Below are 19867 nucleotides of genomic sequence, written 5' to 3'. Positions count from 1 at the left end.
GTAAAATTTTACATCCATGGTTTAGATGTCATGTGGGTGATGGGGTCCTAGAGGCCTTGCTCATCACACCTAAAGCCAGGTCAGCCAAATTGTCAAGAGCTAGCGCCCCCAGGTGGAGGCCGATGGCTGGCATCACCAAGCCAATCTCTGGGATCTTTAACATAAAGAGGAAATAAATTGGTGAATACCCATTTCTGTGCTGCAAACATGCTCTGGTGATGGCAGTCCCTGAGTCCCTGGGCGAGTCTTGTTGGCTTCTCAGAGACCAACGCAGTGAGTGCCAGGTGTGTGGGGTCACGCTTTGTCTTACACGCTTGGATGTCACGCAGACCGGCACCCAAACCCCAGCTCTACTGCTTACTCACTGTGCTCCTGGGAAAATTACTTAACTTCTCTATGCCTCAGTTTCTTGACATATGGGGTGGATTTAATAACAAATCCAATGATGCAGGCAGAGCAATGGCTCTAAGTAGACTTTCCATCCATATCAGCTGCCATTATGTCCTGTGAGCACAGAACCCAGGCAGGTCCGGGGTCAAATTTCAAAATGCTGGGATATGCATCTTGGTGTCACTTCCCTGCTCCCTGCCTTTCAGCCTCTTCTGCCCAGACACCCAAAGGCTCCTTGTGGAATTTCTCTGCCCCCAAAGCATCATTCCACAGTCCAGTAATCAGGGGCCTTTGCTCTCCTCCACAGAACTGTAGCCTCTCACGGCCCATCCAGTCCTGGTTTCCTGAGCCTGGTTTGCTGATGTGACCACTGTGTGTCTCAACCATAGTCATGTCCCAGGACAAAGGCAAGTGGCCAAGTGAGGCCCAGTAGGGCATGGTTATGGTTGCTCTAGCTCATTTCTTGAACAGACACTTATTAGCAGTGACTGTGGTTATGGAAAACATCTGAAGGCCTTGAAACAGAGAATAATCCATCCACTTATTTGTTGCCTGTAAATTGAGAAAAGACGATCATATGATTTCAGAGTAGGCCACCTTGTTCTAGCTCGGGAGACGCTCCAAACTCTGCAAAAGGACACTGTGCAGCCCATAAACCTGAAAGCCTGTGACCTGAATGATGCTAAACAGACACTGTGTGGGGTGCTGAGAGCTGGTCATTTGAGGTCTGTTGTAACACGTTAGTGATCTGATCCCTCCTGCCTGAACTCTCACCTTCACAAGAATGAACTTTCAGCTGGAGCAGCCTCCCAAGTGAATTCTCTCACCTGCTTGAAGTTCCGCCTGTTGTAGTAGCCTCTCCACCCGGCCTGGAGGGTCACAGCTGCCTGCCTCTGCTTCAGGAACTCCTTCCTAGAAGGGCAAATGCAAGTCCAAATGTATGTAACAACTTCACACATTTCACACCCTTTGGGGGGAAAATGATTTGAAGGGAAGAGGGATAATGAAAGGTTGGGGAGAATGAATATAAATATTACTTCTTTTTCAGAAGCCTTTATAAGCCAAAGACACACGTGTTAGGAACTGAGATCTGCCAACGATGCGACTTTGTGAATTAGGACAGTGCAGTTTTTAGAACAATCAGGACATTTTCCCTTACTCCTTGTATTAGGGATAAAACTCATTTCCAACTTAAAAAAATTTTTTTAATGGTTATTTTATTTTTGAGAGAGAGACAGAGCGCAAGCAGGGGAGGGGAAGAGAGAGAGGGAAACACAGAATCCGAAGCAGGCTCTAGCCTCCAAGCTGTCAGCACAGAGCCCAACGCAGGGCTCGAACCCATGAACTGTGAGATCGTGACCTGAGCCAGAGTCAGACGCTTAACCGACTGAGCCATCCAGGCGTCCTGTCTCATTTTTTATTCCTTGTCAGACTCTTCCTGTTCCTCTGGCCAGTAGCCCAGGTGTCTGCCAGGAACCAGGTCAGAAATCCCAGGACTGGGACTCCTCCCTGGAGGCAGGTCAAGGCAGGAGGGCAGCCCCCTAGGCCCTGGTAGCCTGGCAGCTCCATCGAACTGCTCTCTGATGCAGGGAGGAAAGTGGGCTGAACACTGGGAGGGTAACCTGAAATTTGGCCTCTGGGGAGGCAAGCTTGGTGCATATAGATGTATCTTTTATCTCACACTTATCTGAGTTTCCTTTTCACTTCTATTAGTTTTTCAGGATATTTTCTTAGGTTTAAGACAGTAGACCTCAACCATATTAAAAATCATCTGGAGAACTTCAATATTTATTGATGCTCAGGCCCTACCCAGTCCAATTAAATCAGAATCTTTGCTGAAGGCTCTGGGAAATATATATATCTGTATATCTATTTATCTATCCATCTACCTAATATTTTTTTCGTATACATACACACACAGAGTATAAATATCTCCCCAGATGATTCTAATATAGGCCAAAGTAAATAATTGAATTATCAAAAATAAAGATAATTTGTCTCCTTTCTGGTATTTATACTACTGGTTATCAAATGGGGATGATTCTGCCCCCAAGGCATATTTGGCAATGTTTAGAGACATTTTGAGTTGTTATGACTGGGAGATGGGGAAGGAGGGTGCTATTGACGTCTTGTGAGTAGAGGTCAGGGATACTGCTAAACATCCCACAATGCCCAGAACAGCCCCTCACAACAAAGAGTTATCTAATCCAAAATGTCAACAGAGTTGAAGCTGAGAAACCCTGATTTCTATCTTTTCTTTAATATTCTTGTCTAATTGCATTGTGTAGAAGAACAAGAACACCATCAGTTATCGACGATGATCACTTCTGAGAAGATGTATGGGGCAGACATACTTTTTTCTTATATCTCCTGCTAACTACAACTAAAATGTAAAACAAAGACAAGACTGAAATGTGGAGAGGAGAAGGCAGATTAGCTAGAGATCTCAGATCCAAGGAGTGACACAGTGGTAATTTTTCTAGGTTTTCTTTTTACCTCATATTTCCCAGACTAGGAGCTAAAGTGTTGGTGGAGACCTCTGGGGAATTCTGGACTTCCACCACCACTTGGCAGTAATGGGGTACTCCTCCCCTCCATGCTGGAGTGGTATCAGAGGAGACCTAGTACACAGGCAGGCCTTTCACCATCCCCATTTGGGAAGAATGTCACTCTCCTGTGGTATCAGTGGAGGCCTACTGGGAAGCTGGAACTCCCACTCCCAGCCAGCAGTAAAAAGAACATCTACTTGCCTTGAGAGTCAATGGAGGCAATGTGGAAAACTTAGACTCTCCCCTCATCTGACAGTAAACAGATGTCACCCCTACTTTTCCCTGCTAGAGTAGTGTCAGAGGAACCCAGCTAAAACAGAATGTTTAAGCAAGACCCAGAGTTCTTATAATATAATACCCAAAATGTCCATGTTTCAGTCCAAAATCACTTATCATACAAAGAGCAAGGAAAATAGCAACTTGAATAAGAAAAGACAAGCAACATATGCCAACATGGACAGAAAAGTTAGCCATTATAAAAATGCTTCAATGAGCAATTATAAACACACCTGAAACAAATGAGAAAATACAAAGTCTTAGTAAAGAAGTAAAAGACATAAAGTAGAACCAAATGGAACTTTTAGAACTGGAAAATACAATAACGAAATTAAAAAACAAAAACAAAAACAAAGAAACCTCAGTTTGGCAACAGAGAAAGGAGGAAAGAGTTAGTGAGCTTGAAGATAGAACAGTAAAAATCACCCAACCTGAAAAACAGAGAGAAAAGAGACTGAAATAAAATGACCAGAGCCTTAGGCACCATTGGGACTGTTTTTTTTTTTTTTGTTGTTGTTGTTTTTGTTTGTTTTTTTTTTTTTTTTTGGTCATTGGAGTCCTAGGAAGAAAGGAGAAAGAGATAGTGCTGCAAAAGCATTACAAGAAATAACGGCTGAAAATTTCATAATCATAACAGAAGATATAAACAAGCTCAGCAAACCTCAAACAGGATAAATTCAAATAAATTCACATCAAGATACATCATGGTTAAACTTCTGAAAACTAAAGGCAAAAAAATCTTGAAAGTAACAAGAGAGAAACAACACATTACTTATAGGGAGAAAATGATTTGGATTTCTCATCAGAAACCGTGGAGCCCAGGAGGAAGTGGCACAATATTCTCCAAGGATTGAGAGAGAAGAGCCATCAACCCAGAATTTTATGCTAGTGAAAATATCTTTCAGAACTGAAGGGGAAATCAAGACATTCCCAGACGAAGACTAAGAGAATTGTCACTAGACCTCCTAAAAGAACAAATAGAAGAAATTCTTTAAAGAGAAAGGAAATGATAAAAGAATAAACTGTAGAATACCAAGAAGGAAAAAATAAATAGTAAGTAATAGTGTAAGTAAGCAATTCAATAAACTTTCCTCTCCTCTTGAGTTTTCAAAATTTTGTTTGATGATTGAAGCAAAATTTGTAACACTGTCTGATGTGGTTCTAAATGTATGTAGAGGAAATATTTAAGGAAAATTATATTACAAATGGGAGAAGGTAAAAGGACATAAAGACAGATAAAGTTTCTATACTTCTCAAAGTGGTAAAATGATGACACTAATAGACTGTCATAATTTGTGTATATATAATGTAATATTGGAGCAACCACTAAAAAAAGCTTTAAAAAGAAATACATTTGAAAACACTATAAATAAATGAAAATGGAATTTTAAAAAACATTTAGGCAATCCGCAGTATGGCAAGACAAAGAAAACAGAGAAATGAAAAACAGAGAACAAACAGAAAACAAAAAATAAAATGACAGACTTAATTTCTGACATGAATAATTACATTAAGTGTAAAAAGTATAACTACACCAATTAAAAGACAGAGATTGGCTTAATAGATTTAAAAGCATGACTGTCTATGAGAAACTCACTTAAAACACAGGTTGAAAGTAAAAGGATGAAAAATATATATCATGCAAAGAATAACCAAAACAAAACAGGAGTGGCTGTATTATTATCAGAAAAGTAGACCTCAGAACAAAGAAAATAGCCAGAGACAGAGGGGGACATTGCATGATGATAAAAGGATAAATCCACCAAGAAGACATAGCAATCCTAAATGTGTATGCACCAAACAACACAGCTAAAAAATATACGAAGCAAAAAATGATAGAATTGAAATGAAAAATGGGAAAATCCATAATTATGGTTGGAAACTTCAACACTCCTTTCTCAATAATGGGTAGAACAACTAGGCAGTAAATCAGCAAGAATATAAAATTCAGTATCATTATCAACCAACAAGATATAATTGACATGTTTAGAACATTCCACTAAACAACAGCAGAATACATGCCCTTTTTAAGCACCCTTAGAACATATAACAAGACCGTCCATATCCTGGGCCATAAAGGAAATATCAGCACACTAAAAAAATTTAACCCATACAGATTGTGTCTCTAACCACAATGGAATCAAACTAGAAATCAATAACAGAATGATAACAAGAAAGGCTCCAAACACTTGGAAACTAAACAACATACTTCCAAATAACCCATGAGCCAAAGAGAAAGTCTCAAAAGAAATTTTTTAAAAAACCAATTGAATAAAAATGAAAAAATAACATATCAAAATGTATGAGACATAGCTAAAGAAGGGCTGAGGAGATTTATAGCACTTTACATCAGAATAGAGGAAAAGCTTTGAATCAAATATCTGAGCTCCCACCTTAAAAATCTACAAAAAGAAGAATAAAGTACACTCTAGGCTGGAAGAAGAAAAGAAATAATAAAAAGAGCAGAAATCACGGAAATTGAAAAAAGAAAGAAAGAAAAGCATTAGAGAAAATCAATGAAACTAAAATCTGGTTCTTTGAAAAAGTCAAGAAAATTGACAGACCTCTCTAGCAAAACAGACCAAGAAAAGAGAAAGACACAAGTTGTCAATATCAGGGATGAAACAGAGTATCATCACAGACTCTGCAGACATCGAAATTATAATAATGGAATACTATGAATAACTCTGCACATACAAAATTTTTCTGACAACTTAGATGAAATGCACCAGTTTCTCAAAAAGCACAAATTGCCACAAGTCACTCAATCTGAAATAGATAATTTGGATTGCCCTCAACTACTAAGGAATTTATCATTTAAAAACTCCCCACAAAGAAGTCTCCAGGACCAGATGGTTTCACTGGAGAATTCTAGCAAACATTTAAAGAATTCACAACAATTCTGTGCAATCTCTTCCAGAAAATAGAAGAGGGGGAAACACTTCCTAATTCTTTTTATGGAGCTAATGTTACTCTGATACCAAAACCAGACAAAAATATTACAAAAGAATAAACCTAAAGATCTCATAAATATAGAAGTAAAAATTCATAACAAAATATTAGCAAATAGTATACAGCAATATACAAAAAGAACTACACACTATGACCAAGTGAGGTTTATTCTAGGGCTGGTTCGGTATTAAAAAACCAGTCAATGTTATCCACCATATTAAAAGGCCAACCAAGGGGGTGCCTGAGTGGCTTAGTCTGTTGAGCATCTGACTCTCTATTTCAGCTCAGGTCATGATCCCACAGTTGTGGGATCGAGCCCCAGGTCAGGCTCCATGCTCAACATGGAGCCTGCTTAAGATTCTCTCTCTCAGGGCACCTGGGTGGCTCAGTTGGTTAAGTGTCTGACTCTCAGTCAGGTCATGATCTCACGATTTCATGGGTTCGAGCCCCACATCAGGCATCAGGATCTGTGCTGACAGTGCAGAGCCTGCTTAGGGTTCTCTCTCTCTCTCCCCCTCTCTCTGCCCCTCCCCTGCTCACATTGTCTCTCTCTCTCTCAAATAAATAAACTTTAAAAAAATTTTATTAAAAAAAAAAGATTCTTTCTCTCTCTCTCTCTCTCTCTCTCTCTCTTTCTCCCTCTGCCCCTCTTCCCTGCTTGTACATGTTACTCTCTCGCTAAGGTAAAATAAAATAAAAATAAAAATAAAAGGCTAAACAAGAAAAAATCCCATGATCATACTAACTGATGTAGAATTAACAGATGACAAAATTCAATACCCATTTCTGAGAAACACTCCCAGAAAACTAGGAATACAGGAAACTTCCTCAACTTGATAGGGATCACCCACAAGAAACCTACAGCTAACATTACACTTAATGGTTAAAGACTGAGTGCTTTCCCCTAAGCTGTGAAACAAAGTAAAGATATCTGCTTCCACTCTTATAATATTGGAAGTTCTGGCCAGTACATTAAGCAAGAAAAGTAAATAAAAGATATATAGATTGGAAAGGAGGAAATAAGACTGTTCCTATTTGCACATAACATGATGGTCTACATAGAAAACTTTGAGAAATCCATAAAAAGTAAGTGACTTCAGCAAGGTTACAGGAAACAAAGTCAACACACAAATCAATAATATTTTAACATACCACCAATGAATACATCAATGCCAAAATTAAAAATACAGCACCATTTATAATCTCTCAAAAAAACCACAAAAAACTCAATCTAGGTATAAACCTAACAAAACATGTACAGAACATGTATGCTGAAAACTACAAGACACTGGTGAAAGACATCAAAAAAGATCTAAGTAAATGGAATTCATGGATTAGAAAACAACCTAATAGAGACATCAATTCTCCTTAAATTGATATTCAACATAACTACTATGAAAATCCCTGCAAGATTTTTTGTAGATATGGACAAGATGTTTCTAAAATGTATATGGAAAGGCAAAAGACCCAGAACAGCTAAAACAATTTAAAAAAAGAAGAAGGTAGGAAGAATTAGTCTATACAGCTTCAAGACTTATTATAGAACTACAGTCAACAAGACAGTGTGGCATTGGCAGAGGAACAGACACACAGATTAATGCAACAGAATAGAGAATGCAGAAACAGACCTACAAATACGCCCAACTGATTTTTGACACAGGTGCAAAATGAAGTCATTGAAACAAGGATGGACTTTTCAGTGAATGATGCAGGAGCAACATCCACTGGGGAAAAATTTTTTTTTTTTTTAATTTTTTTTTCAACATTTATTTATTTTTGGGACAGAGAGAGACAGAGCATGAACGGGGGAGGGGCAGAGAGAGAGGGAGACACAGAATCGGAAACAGGCTCCAGGCTCTGAGCCGTCAGCCCAGAGCCTGACGCGGGGCTCGAACTCACGGGCCGCAAGATCATGACCTGGCTGAAGTCGGACGCTTAACCGACTGCGCCACCTGGGGAAAAATTTTTTAAAAGAACCTTAGCCTAAGTCTCACACCCTACAGAAGGTCCACTCAAAATGAAAATGGACCTAAATGTAAACTGTAAAACTATAGAATCTTCTAGGAAAAAAAAAAGATAAGAGAAAACCTTCGGCAGAGATCTTAGAGGTGACACCAAAAGCAAGCTCCATGAAGGAAAATTTGATAAACTGGACTCCATCAAAACTAAAAATTTTGGGGACGCCTGGGTGGCCCAGTCGTTTAAGCATCTGACTTCGGCTCTAGTCATGATCTAAGGGTTCGTGAGTTCGAGCCCCATGTGCAGCTCTGTGCTGACAGTTCAGAGCCTGGAGACTGCTTCAGATTCTGTGTCTCCCTCTCTTTCTGCCCCTCCCCTGTTCACACTCTGTCTCTCTCAAAATGTCAAAAATAAAATAAACATTAAAAAAATTTAGAAAAAAACAACTAAAAATTTTGCTCTGCAAAGACCCTCTTAAGAGGACTTCATGAAAAATGCTGGACTGGGAGAAGATCTTTGCAAACCATGCATCCAGCAAAGGACTAGTATCTAGTATATATAAATAATTCCCAAAATTCAACAGAGAATTAAATTAGAAACCGGGCAAATAGCACACACAGACGGTTCACAAAAGAGGATATACATACTCGTGGCAGATAAGCCCATGAAAAGATGTGGGTGTGTGGGCTGGGGAGGGCTTGGGCAGGGCCAGCACCTGTATTTGTAGCCTCTCAGGACTTTCTGGATGCTGACGGCTGCCTTGTTCAGCATCTCACTCCTCTGTAACTCCAGCAGAGTGTCCTGTTTATCCTGCGACACAAGAGACCCCAGCATGTAGCTGCTTCCACTCATCTCCACACACCACCTGGGGCCAGGGCTCTGTCTCCCAAAGGGTCTCCCAGACTTTTCCCATATGTGCTCCCTGGAGGGCAAGCAAGGGGAAGGGGCACTCAAATTGATCCTGATGTCCCCCATCCAAGAACTTCCCATCTTAGCTCTTTTCTCTTGTGAATTCAATCTGGCAAATTTCATTTCTGCTCTGGAGAACCCAAGAAGGGGTCAAAAAGTTTCCCCAAAATTGTGTTTTATTTCCCCCAATTCATGTGAAATGTCATGCAACTTGTATTACAGGCTCATACTTGTTTCAATATAAACGTGTTTCCTCAGCCTTCGAGTAGGGCTTGAAGTGGGTCGATTAGCCTTATTCACCCCTGAGCTGCGACTGTCCCTGGCCTGTTTTTGTGCTTCAACTGGATCCCTGTTTCCTTGGGCTTGCCATCCTAGTCCCTGCAGGGCAAAGACCATCTTTGTGGAACAGAAAGAAGCTCGGCCTTTTGGTGAGTGGTAAGGAGAGGCAGGGGCTTGGTGGCCTCTCCTGCCTCCATCAGTCTTGCATCAGCAAGCATGGAGCCTCTTCATGTGCCTGGGTGGGCACTGGAAACACAGAAATACACTAGACCCCTGACGGTGGCCTCAAGGAGTAGCCAGGGAGGGGTGGGCACTCTCCTCCTCCCCTCCTCCACCACCTGCCTACACTGACCGCACCCCTGTGGCCCTCGCCGTCTGTCCCAGCTTCTGGGACAGCACCCTGGGACTTGCCCAATGTCTATCCTCCCCAGCCTCACCTCCCCAGTGGAATCTGAAGCCCCTCTGTGTCTTCCCGGTTGCCTAAGTCCCAGAGCCCCAGCACAAGCCTGGCTAATGCATGGACAGAGGAACAGACAGACTAACCAGAGGATCAGGGTCGGGAGGTCCCTCTGGGGACAGATGAAGACAGGTGGGCAGGCTCTATGGGGAAAGTGGAGGGAGTGGAGGACTTTGGAAGGGGCGGGGGGATGGGGTGGCGCTTGGGCAGGCTGGCAGAGCATGTGTCCAGGCACTGATCTTCTCTCCTCCCTCCTCTTTCTCTCTTTGCTCACCCACCCACAGCTTACAAGGATCTCTCCTCTGTGGCTCTTGACCCAACGTGCAGTCCTGGAGGGCCCAAAGGCTGTGGGTGTCAGCCACAAGCTGCCTCCGTGTGACCTCGGGCCTCGCTGGAAGTTGTAGGGGATGGAGATGGGAGGTGCTGCTTGCACAGGCCTGCTCAAGAACAAGCTCTTCTAGGGGGAGGGGGGCCAGCACACTGGCTCCTTCCACGGAAGTGCTGGCTCTCCAGGGCTCTAAAGAGGTGGAGCTTCCCCAGGTCTGACTCTTTAGACTGTGGTTCCCCACATGGAGGAGGAGGCCTATCTAAGGGACTGTGGGAGCCTATCCTGAGCTCCTGCTTGCCTCTGCCTGGTGGCCTGGGGCAGCTCCCCCTTCTCCTGAGGTCTTGCCTTTGATGCCCTGCTCTGAGAAGCCTCCTGGACTTCTGCAGGCGGGGCTGAGCTCTCCTCATGGTCCCTTGCCTCTCTTCTACAGCATGGCTTTCTACAACAGGGGTGCCTCAGGGTGGGGGCCATGCCCAGAGCAAGCTCCCGCGGCACTGGCTCAGGGTGGGTGAGCGGATGCCACCTGGTGGGCATGAGACCAGCCCCTCACGCTCCAGGAGGCTGAAGACCAGCATGTTCAGGGGCTCACCTTCAGGAAAATTTTGGTCTTTCCCACTTTCCATTCTTTGTCTGTCCCCAGCCATGTTTCGGCAATGCGCAGGGTCATCTGGCGAGCCTTGTCTCGAAGCTGCCGAGGAGAAAACAGGAGTGGCTTGGTGGCGTTGGAGCAGGCCCCCAGGTGGGAGGCTGAGGCTTTCTGGGACTTGAGTCTTCCTTCTCCCCTGGGTGTCAGTGTTGCTTGGCCAGGACACAGGCTCAAGGCACTTCTGAACAAGAGTGGGGCCAGGGGAAAGCCCAGACCCAGGAGCCTCGAGGCCACCACGCCTGGGGCCTCAGCGTGGCTGTTGAGCACTTGGACAGCTCCAAGTGTAGGCAGCTGAATGTTTGAGAAAGGATGGGAAGGACATCTTGCTCCAAACAGCAACCCCACCAGGGCATGATCTCGCCAGTGTTTGCTTTAAATGGCAGACAGCTCCTAGTACCAACATTTCAGCCACTAACCTCATCCAGGGAGTGTGACACGGTGGGAGCCAACCCCTCCCTCTCTCCCAGGGCACCCAGGGAGTGAGAGATGGGGCTGGAGGAGATGAGAAAGAAGGGGGTCCAGGAAGGGGCCCTCAGCATCGGGAGGGCAGCTAGAGGACCCCCTTGAACCTGGGGGTTGGGGCGCCCCTGAGGTCACTTACGCCTGTCAGGGCCAGCATGAGCAGGCGGGGGACGGCGGGGGGGCAGTGGCGGGGTGAGCACCTGGAATCTCACGGCGCTGGGCAGCAACACACGAAACCTCTGGGAGAACGCGTCAAACGTGTACCGGATGGGGAAGCCCGACTTGCGGATGTACACCGTCTGCATCATGCCCGAGTAGCGCAGCTGCCGGATGCACAGCTCCCGGTCGAACAGCTGCGGGCGCACAGGTCACAGGCCCGCTTTCTGAACAGCTGCACGTGCTCGGTGCACCTGCCAGGGCGGCCCTCCCAACCACCTGGCTGTCCCCAGATACGAGAGAACCCCACGATGCTTGCCTGAATCGCAGTGTATGCTTTAACCTGCAGACTCCTATTTTCCAGAGAGGAATTTGGACCCAAGTCACTGAAAATTCTCTCCCAAGAGTATTTACAAGCAGACGGAAGTCGGTGATATACAAACTGTGACTTCCACAAGAACACTAATACTTCCCTCATTCCCAGCAAATGCAAAGTACTATGAATATAAAAGTTATTTGCTTATGTCATGTTTAAAATGTTTTTAAATGCCCCACAACAATGCTCTCAAAGAAGTTTCCTTGCGGCCTTGCCTGTGCTGGGGTGGGCTCTGTCCCACCTCCCACACTCTAATGGAATGAAGAAACACATTTCCTACCTAGAGTCAGAAAGCATTGTAGCCAGCTTAGTTTCTCTCCCCCAGAGATGGGCATGGCTGATAGAGAGGAATTTGGACACGATGCTTTGAGCAGGGGAATGGGGTCTTCAGCCATGGCTCCAGACTCTGCATGGCTTAGCCGCAAGAGAGCCCCCATCAACCTCCCAGCCAGGAGTGTCTGGGGACTAAGGGCACACCCTCGAATCTGGCAAGCCCACCAGCAGGCTGTTACCCACCTGGAAAGGCTGAGGACCACAGAGCCAACTGCTCGTGGGGTCCAGGGCCACATGGCAGTTAGTCTTGGGCAACTAATTGGCTCCCATTTAATTGAGCATTTCCAGTGGGCTCCATGTTTCTCATTTAATCTTTATAACAGCCCTACATAGTGGGGTACTTAGCTCCAATTTAAAGATGAGGTGCCTGAGGTTCAGGGCCACACTGAGCAAGGTTCACCTTGAGCCTGCCTGGCCCCTCAGCCTGGCCTCCCCCTACACCTACATAGCAGCCACTGTCTCTGAGCCATGTGCCAGCTGGGGCTGCTGGAGAGACAGAAGTATCAGCCCCAGGCCCCGCCCACCTGTCCCTCAGCGCTGGAAGTGGGGTGGGGGATGAGGGCAGAGGGCCTCTGAGAGCACAGTTATTACCCAACATACAGGTGTTGTGCCTACCTTCTGGATTTCCTGGGCCAGTCCCAATTTCATATAATTCTGTTCTATTCCAAAAATATGCTGCATTTAATGTAATATTAATTTTTTCCCCTTATAAGATTTTTTTGAGTCATTTCATCTTGTTTTAGATGTTATTTCCCAGTTTTGGGGAGTCCTATATTTGAGCCTCTGGGTGTGATTCCCAAGCCCACAGATCCAGGACTTCTGGGTGGCAGGCTCCTACCCAGCACATATGCAGATAAAGCCACCCTCCAAAGAGCTGCTTGGCCTCAGGTCTTGGTGACAGCTAGCCAGCCTCTAACATCCTAGTATGGGTTGCTGCCTTACTGAGCCACGTTTACACACGCAGATGTGCCAAAAACATCATGTATAGGCCTTGCTGTCCCCATAGGTTGGCAAGATTCTGACTTTACAGGAGAGAAAACGGGCTCAGAGAAGCAGAGCACCGGCCAAGTGCAAACAGCTGGTGAATGGCAGGCCAGAGACAGCAGAGGTCTGGTTATCCAAAGCCCTGCCAGTCACTGACCTTAGAATGGCCTAGACTGGTCACCTTGCCTCAGTGTCCCCATCTGTAAAATGGGGACAGACAGCTCTAATGCTAGCCAGGCCCTGGTAAAAGAGTGACATAACCCTAGATGCCATTAGACTCATCCAGTAGGTGCTCCCTCCCTCCTCGTGTGTGCCCCCCAGTCACCCCTCATTACCAGTGGCTTCTTGTACTCGTTGGGTTTGATGCAGCGGATGAAGTAGGGCTGGCAGCTGGTCAGGATTTTCATCAGCTGGTCTAGGGACTTCTTAAACTGGCCTGCCAGGGTGGAGGGCTGCTTGCCAGAGTCTGCAGACTGCAAGCAGAAGCACAGGTACAAGCGGGGCGCTGGGGGGCTCGGCCTGGGGCACAGATGACCCAGAGGAGGGCTCCTGCCAACATCCCACAGATGTGCAGGGCTGTGTTCACTCAGCCCCTCCCTTACTGGCCCACCATAGGTTCTGGTGAGCAAGACACGGCCAGGCGTCCTGCCTAGAGGTGGGGTCTCCCACATGGGGTGTACAGGATCATGCACCAGCGTGAGAAAGCATGTGAGACCTTACAACACTCCCTTTTTACCTCACCCTTCCACACTTTCAGTTCTTGTATCGGTTTTGTTTTTAAAACATGTTTTATACTGCACAATGTAAGCATTGTAGTAAACGTATATAGTTTTAAAACAAATGTATTGAAACTATGGATGCAGGAGAAAACAAGCCCTAGTGTATGTTTTGTGCAATGCCTGATCTTGGGCAATGCTCCATGATCAAACCCTCTCCGAGTCAAATGCAACTGAATGAAGGCGGGTACTGCCAAATGGCAGCAATTGGAGACACGTGGCAACACTTTTGAGACAAGAAAGCCACCACTGGCACCTTACAGGAACAATGGGCAGCATTTTCCTGTTGTCCAGGTTGGTGAAATAATGTGCATTCCCTGCCATGTCCTCCTGACATGCTCCAGGGGCCCCATGGTGGCTGGGACAAGCCTATACTCTGGCCTTGCTGTGGAGAGTGTAGCCTAACTCAGTGATGCAGAGGGTATGGGCTGGTCCCAGCTGGTTCCGGACGTGGGCAAGTCCTGCACCGCCTCAGGGCTTCTTGGTGCCTCCCTGGGCCCTGAGGTCTCAGGAGAGGCCGCCTACAGAGGGTAGGGTGGGGCATGATATGATGAGAGGTCAAGGGCACCTCAGTGTGGCCAGAGCAGAATGCAAGGCACAGGGGGCAGGTTCCTCTGCCTACACCCCAAGTTCCTGAGCCACTCCTGGGCCCATCTCCCTGCCCCTTGGTGGGGGAGTTCCTCATTAGACAATTCATGGGCCTTTTCTGGAACAGTCACTCTTGGGTGGAGGCATGGCAGGAAGTGGGTAGGCAGACCCTCACCCTGCCAGGACATCCTAGGCTTCCCTGGGGAGCACTGAGGGCTCCCTGCTGCCCACCTCCCTGGCTGGTGGCCCGTAGTGCTGCCCCTGCCACACCACACACCCCACACCACACACACACACACACCACATACGTAGCATACACACACTGCACCCCACATACATCACACAAAACGCACTCCACACACCCCACACCACAAGCACATATACCAAATAACCACACACACCACACACACCACACATACGCCCCAGAGACACCACACAAAACGCATACGGCATGCACACACACTACACAATACATACACCATGCACATACCCAACACATACATAGAGACCAATCTAGAAACATAATATTAACACCAGCAGATGTGCCTCCACCAGACCACCACACTCTCAGAAGCAGGCCTGTCAATGTGAACCTGTCCCCTTACCACTGCCCACACAGCAACCCCTCACTCCTGATTTTTGCTCACTTCTGGGCTCTGACTGAGCAACTGAGACCCAGGTGATAGGTCTTCCTTGTGTGTGCCTGTCTGACCCCTGAGGCCCTAAGGGCTGAGAGACCCAGGAGGCACTGGCAGGGCCACCCACGGGAGACCACCTTGAAGAGCTGGCTCCCTGCCTTTGCCCGGATGATGGTCCCGTGGCCCATCTTGGTCCCAGCCGACTCCAGCTTGAATATCTCCTTCAGGAACTTGTTCTCGGAGGAATAGACCAGGGTGAGGATATCTGTGCTCAGCACGTCTCGATTCTTTTCCAGGAAGCCTGTGGGGGAAGCAGAGCCCACTCGCCAGCCCAGTTCAGCCATCACCACAGACCCACAGGGGAAGGGGAGGGCAGCAGGGTGGGGACTCTGGTCACACCAGGAGGCCTGAAGGAGTCCCTGCCAAGGCCGCCCTCTCCACCCCTCCCTTGACCTCCCTGTCTGGCCAGCAGGGCCCCCTGTACCCGGGCCTGCACTCATCTCTGCCCAGTGTGTCACACCCACCTCTAAACCCTCCGACCCCCACACCTGCCATTCCCTCCACAACCCCTATCGAATCCACTGCCAGTCTTTCTGCCTGAACCATCCCTCTGATCACAGCCCACCATTCTGCCCTCTGTCCCACCCTTCCTGGCTTGTGGCCCAGACTGTCCTGCCTAGTGCTGCCTCACCCTGCCCAAACACTTCCTCTGCTGTCCTGTCACCACAGCATGCCTTCCTCGTCTCCTCCTTCCTCGTCCCCCGGGGCCCCTGTGGCCCTGTACCCCACTGGCACAGAGTTACCCTCAGAGGCCCCAGCCCTCCCACACCTCCAGCCCCCGCTGGCCACTCCTGGACACTCTTCCTTCCTCAGGCACGCAGGCCAGCTCTGGCTCATTCTCTAAGACCGGCTCAAGCATGGTCTATTCCAGGAGGCTCCCCAGGGCCCTCCTCAGGGCTCCCCTGGCCTCTGTGTGACCTTTCTCATGGGCTCTACTGCTCGGTTCAAGGGTGGGTCGAGGACTTTCCCTTTCCTTCGCCATCCACCCCCCCCCCCCCCCCCCCCCGTTGGGTGCACCACAGGAGTGGGACAGGAGTGGTTGGTGATCCCGTTCCCTCAACAACCCCGCCCTCGCTGTCACTGTAACCGCCAGGTGTACTCTGGAGCTGACCAGCAGCCGCCGGGGACGTATGTCCCTTCAGGGTACAGTCTAGATTTCCCTGCATTGAAATGTCTGAGGGCTCCCCTTGGGGCTCTGGCCCACTAAAGTTCTGGGTGACCTTGGGCAAGTCTGATTCAGGCAGCTACTTATTCATATAAAGGAGCTAGAAAAGGAAAGCAGGAGAAGGAGATTGTGAAGAAGCCTCCTGCCCCCACCGATAAGTCCTGAAAATCTGGCAGCCTGGTAACATCCAGGGAGCTTGCAGTCTGCAGGGGCCTCTCCTGCCCTCGCCCCAGAGCCCCGATGCAGTGCCTGGAGGATCTGTGCGTCCACCTGCCCCAGCTGGCCAGTCTGGCTGCTTCCAAGCCCCTGCTCTTCCTGAGAGCCCAAAATGGAAGAGGGGAAGGAATTCAGACTGCTGTGTCTTACTGGCTCCAAGGATGGGGCGTGGTTTGCTGATTAGGAGGTCCTGAGGGCACATTTCCCTCCTCATTAGGAGTTTAAATTGCACAGGTCTTGGGGGTGAATGTGTGCCCTTAGGCGTTGTGTGTGTGAAACCTGTGTGTGCGCTCTGACAGAAGAGGTTTAGATTTGTTTTTTTAATGTTTATTTATTTTCGAGAGACAGAGCATGAGTGCGGGAGGAGCAGAGAGAGGGAGACACAGAATCCAAAGCAGGCTCCAGGCTCTGAGCTGTCAGCACAGAGCCCAATGGGGGGCTCGAACTCATGAACAGTGAGTGAGCGGCTCATGAACTCATGAGCAGCTCATGACCTGAGCCGAAGTCAGACACTTAACCAGCTGAGCCGCCCAGGCGCCCCTGACAGAAGAGGTTTGGGAACCAAGCATGTCTGTGGTTGCTAAGGCAGACCTGAGGGCCTGGAGCCCCCAACCCCTCTACCAGCCCTGCTCTGGGGTTCTGGAAGGTCCTTGCTAGGACCAGGGCCACCTCCAGCCTGAAGACTGAGAATCCAGAAATTAAGGAGGGGCGGTGTTATGGGCTGAGTTGCATCGTCTGCCCCTAGCCCCCATCCACACATTGCAGCCCTAACCCCAGGACCTCAGAATGTGACCATATGTAGAGATGGGGCCTTTACAGAGGTGATTAAGTTAACATGAGCCTATTAGGTGGCCCTCATCCAGTATGAGTGGTGCCAACAAACCATGTCCATTCCATTCCCTTTGTCCCATTGCCAGCTCTGCAAAATGACCTTGTCCTCTCAGCCTCCTTCCCACAGCCCCCCTGGAATGGTCCAGATCTGGAAGGGAAGGGAAGTGGACAGGAGCTGCGCCTACCTTCTGTCTGGTAGTACACCTCGCCGGCAAAATGCGCGATGCCAAATCTGGCGTCGTGGATGTTCTTGGGCTGCAGGTAAGCCTTGTTGTTGGCATGGACACTGTTCAGTTTTTGCAGCATGGTGGTATCTGTCCCCTGGAAGAAGGCACATGCCCTGTGGGCTGACATCCCAGAGTCCAGCCATGCACAGGAGGTCAGCTGGCACAGCCACAGGGCTCAGGGGCTTCCTCACAGGGGCAGAGCAGCTCAGCTCAGAATGACCGAGGACCCTTCTAACAGACGGGAAACTGCCACTCAGGGGTTGGTGACTAGTCTCTATAAATGAGGGCCGAGCTGGGAGCAGAGACCGGGTCTGCTGACCTCCACGGCCGGCTCTCCGGCTCCACCCTTCCTTACCGTTGTCCAGATACCTGGCCCTGGCTTCACCCTTCTCTGGACTCAGACTGCTTTGAAAGTCTAGGGACTTTCCTAGGACAGGCAGTGCGCCTTGAGGGCGAGAAGGCAAGCATTTCCATCTCTTGTACTCTCTGCAGCTCTAGGCCCACGAGTGCTTAGGAAGCCCCTCTTAGGGTGAGTTCTTGGATGTGAATAAACAGTGACTGCGATGTCATGCTGCTGGGGAGTGGGAGCGAGGCTGGAGTCAGGAGGCCTTCCTGTAGGAGGCGAAACTCGCAGGAGAGGAGGTTGCCCGGGTTGGGGCTGGTCTGCTAATGCCTGACAGAGGTTTCCGCAACCCAGGGGACCCAGGGGAGTTTCCCAACCTCCAGGGTGAGACCTGTGAGTGGGGCTCTCCACCCGAGGGTGGGTGGGCTCAGGGACGCACCTGCGGGAAGTGGCTCTCCTCGTCCAGGAGGGAGATGATGCTCATGGGCTTGAGGGCCAGCAGGTCCAGGGTGGGGCGATTGTCACTGTACTGGATGTAGTCCCAGGCGATGCCCTCCGAGAGGTACTCCTCCTGCTCCATGGTGAACACGTGCCGCACAAAGAACTGCTGCAGGTGCTCATTGGCAAAATTGATGCAGAGCTGCTCGAAGCTGTGGAGGGAGCGCCGCCCCCGCGGAAGGGCCCGGTCAGCCCGTCCCTGTCGTCGCCGGCAGGACCCGCGGATCTGCCGGCCGCTTGCACCCAGCATTCCGCATAGCCCGCAGGTGCTCATCCCCATACACACGTACACGCAGTCGCTACCCTCCCCCTTCTCTCGCCTCCGCCACCATCACCCGCTCCAGCCCCTGGCAAACAGACCTAGAGACCATGGTCAAGAGCCGAGCCTTGGGGGACCACGTGACCCGTAGCAGCCCCACCCCGAGGGGCATGAGGCCCCAGTATTGAGGGCCGGGTTCCCCTGCATCAGCAAGAGTCCTTACTCCCGCTCTGGCCTCCAGCTACTCTTCCTCCCCGGTTCCCATCTCAGGTCGGCGCCTCCAATCATCACCCCCCCCCCCCCCCCCCGCTGGACTCATAAACCAAGGAGTCACACCTGACACCTCTGTCTCCTCCCTTCCCAGTTCCAACTGTTTGCCAGAGTCGGGTCCTCTCACTCCAACACAGCGCCCTGCTCTGCTGACTCCGTTCCCACACTGCCGCCGGGGCCCAGGCCCCTCACTCACCATCCAGAGCACAGCTGCGGCCTCCTGTGGGCTCTCCCCACATCCCCATCTCACACACTACGCGGCAGGCTCTCTGGCCAGCAGGCCCCGCTGTCCCCCTGCTTCCAATCCCCTCTTTTCAGATCCCCACAGTGAACAGTGCACAGAGAACAATGCAAAGCCTTGCTGCGTCTCTGAGAGTGGCCTGGGTCGCTGCGGGCTCCTTCCTGCGGTGCTGTGAAGGCACCCACTTCTCCCCGGCCTGAGTGGTCACACGTTTGCTGCTTCCCCTCTCCTTCCTCATTACCCTGCTCATTGTGTTCATCCCTTGGGCCTTTCTTCTTCCGGATGGGTTGCCCACTTATGCAAAACCTCACCATTCCTGAGACTGGTTGTTCAACGTCTGTTAACCCGGGAGGTGAGGGGACAGGTCCACCGTGTGCCCCACTCCCAGCATGCAGCCTGGAGAGCACTCAGTGGCCACCTGCAGGAAGGGACTGCTGCCCTGTCACAGACCCAGCTCAGGGCTCCCTCAGGGAGGGGGCCCTGCATAAATGACTGGATCCCCCACAACCACCTCTAAGGCAGCCAAGGTGCTTGGTTGGCTCAGCTGTCACTCCTAGGGACAGAAACCAATGATCTGAATCACACCTGACTTTCCTGTGCCTGAGAGCTGCCATTGCCCTGGGCTTAGCCAGCCCTGCCCATCCCCCCCGGCGCACTGAGCAGGCCTGTGCCCTGCCCGCCCCGCTGGTCTGGGAGGCA

The 19867-nt window shown here is 49.2% G+C and overlaps 1 protein-coding gene across 1 annotated transcript in view; it reads right to left on the bottom strand.

Annotated features, from left to right (window-relative positions):
* Positions 1-19867, bottom strand: part of MYO7B (myosin VIIB) — a 67543-nt gene that overhangs the window by 26745 nt on the left and 20931 nt on the right. The window contains exons 12-19 of the mRNA XM_047872839.1: positions 18340-18550; positions 17516-17651; positions 15196-15359; positions 13392-13529; positions 11408-11560; positions 10689-10787; positions 8842-8936; positions 1218-1302 (exon numbers count right to left, since the gene is read on the bottom strand). Of these exons, the coding sequence (XP_047728795.1) occupies positions 1218-1302; positions 8842-8936; positions 10689-10787; positions 11408-11560; positions 13392-13529; positions 15196-15359; positions 17516-17651; positions 18340-18550 (1081 nt within the window). The remainder of the gene's footprint in view (positions 1-1217; positions 1303-8841; positions 8937-10688; positions 10788-11407; positions 11561-13391; positions 13530-15195; positions 15360-17515; positions 17652-18339; positions 18551-19867) is intronic.

Source organism: Prionailurus viverrinus, chromosome C1 (genome assembly GCF_022837055.1).
Source record: "Prionailurus viverrinus isolate Anna chromosome C1, UM_Priviv_1.0, whole genome shotgun sequence".
Lineage (NCBI taxonomy): Eukaryota > Metazoa > Chordata > Mammalia > Carnivora > Felidae > Prionailurus > Prionailurus viverrinus.
The sequence above is the reverse complement of the archived record's forward strand: the minus strand, read 5'-3'. Positions and strand labels throughout refer to the sequence as shown.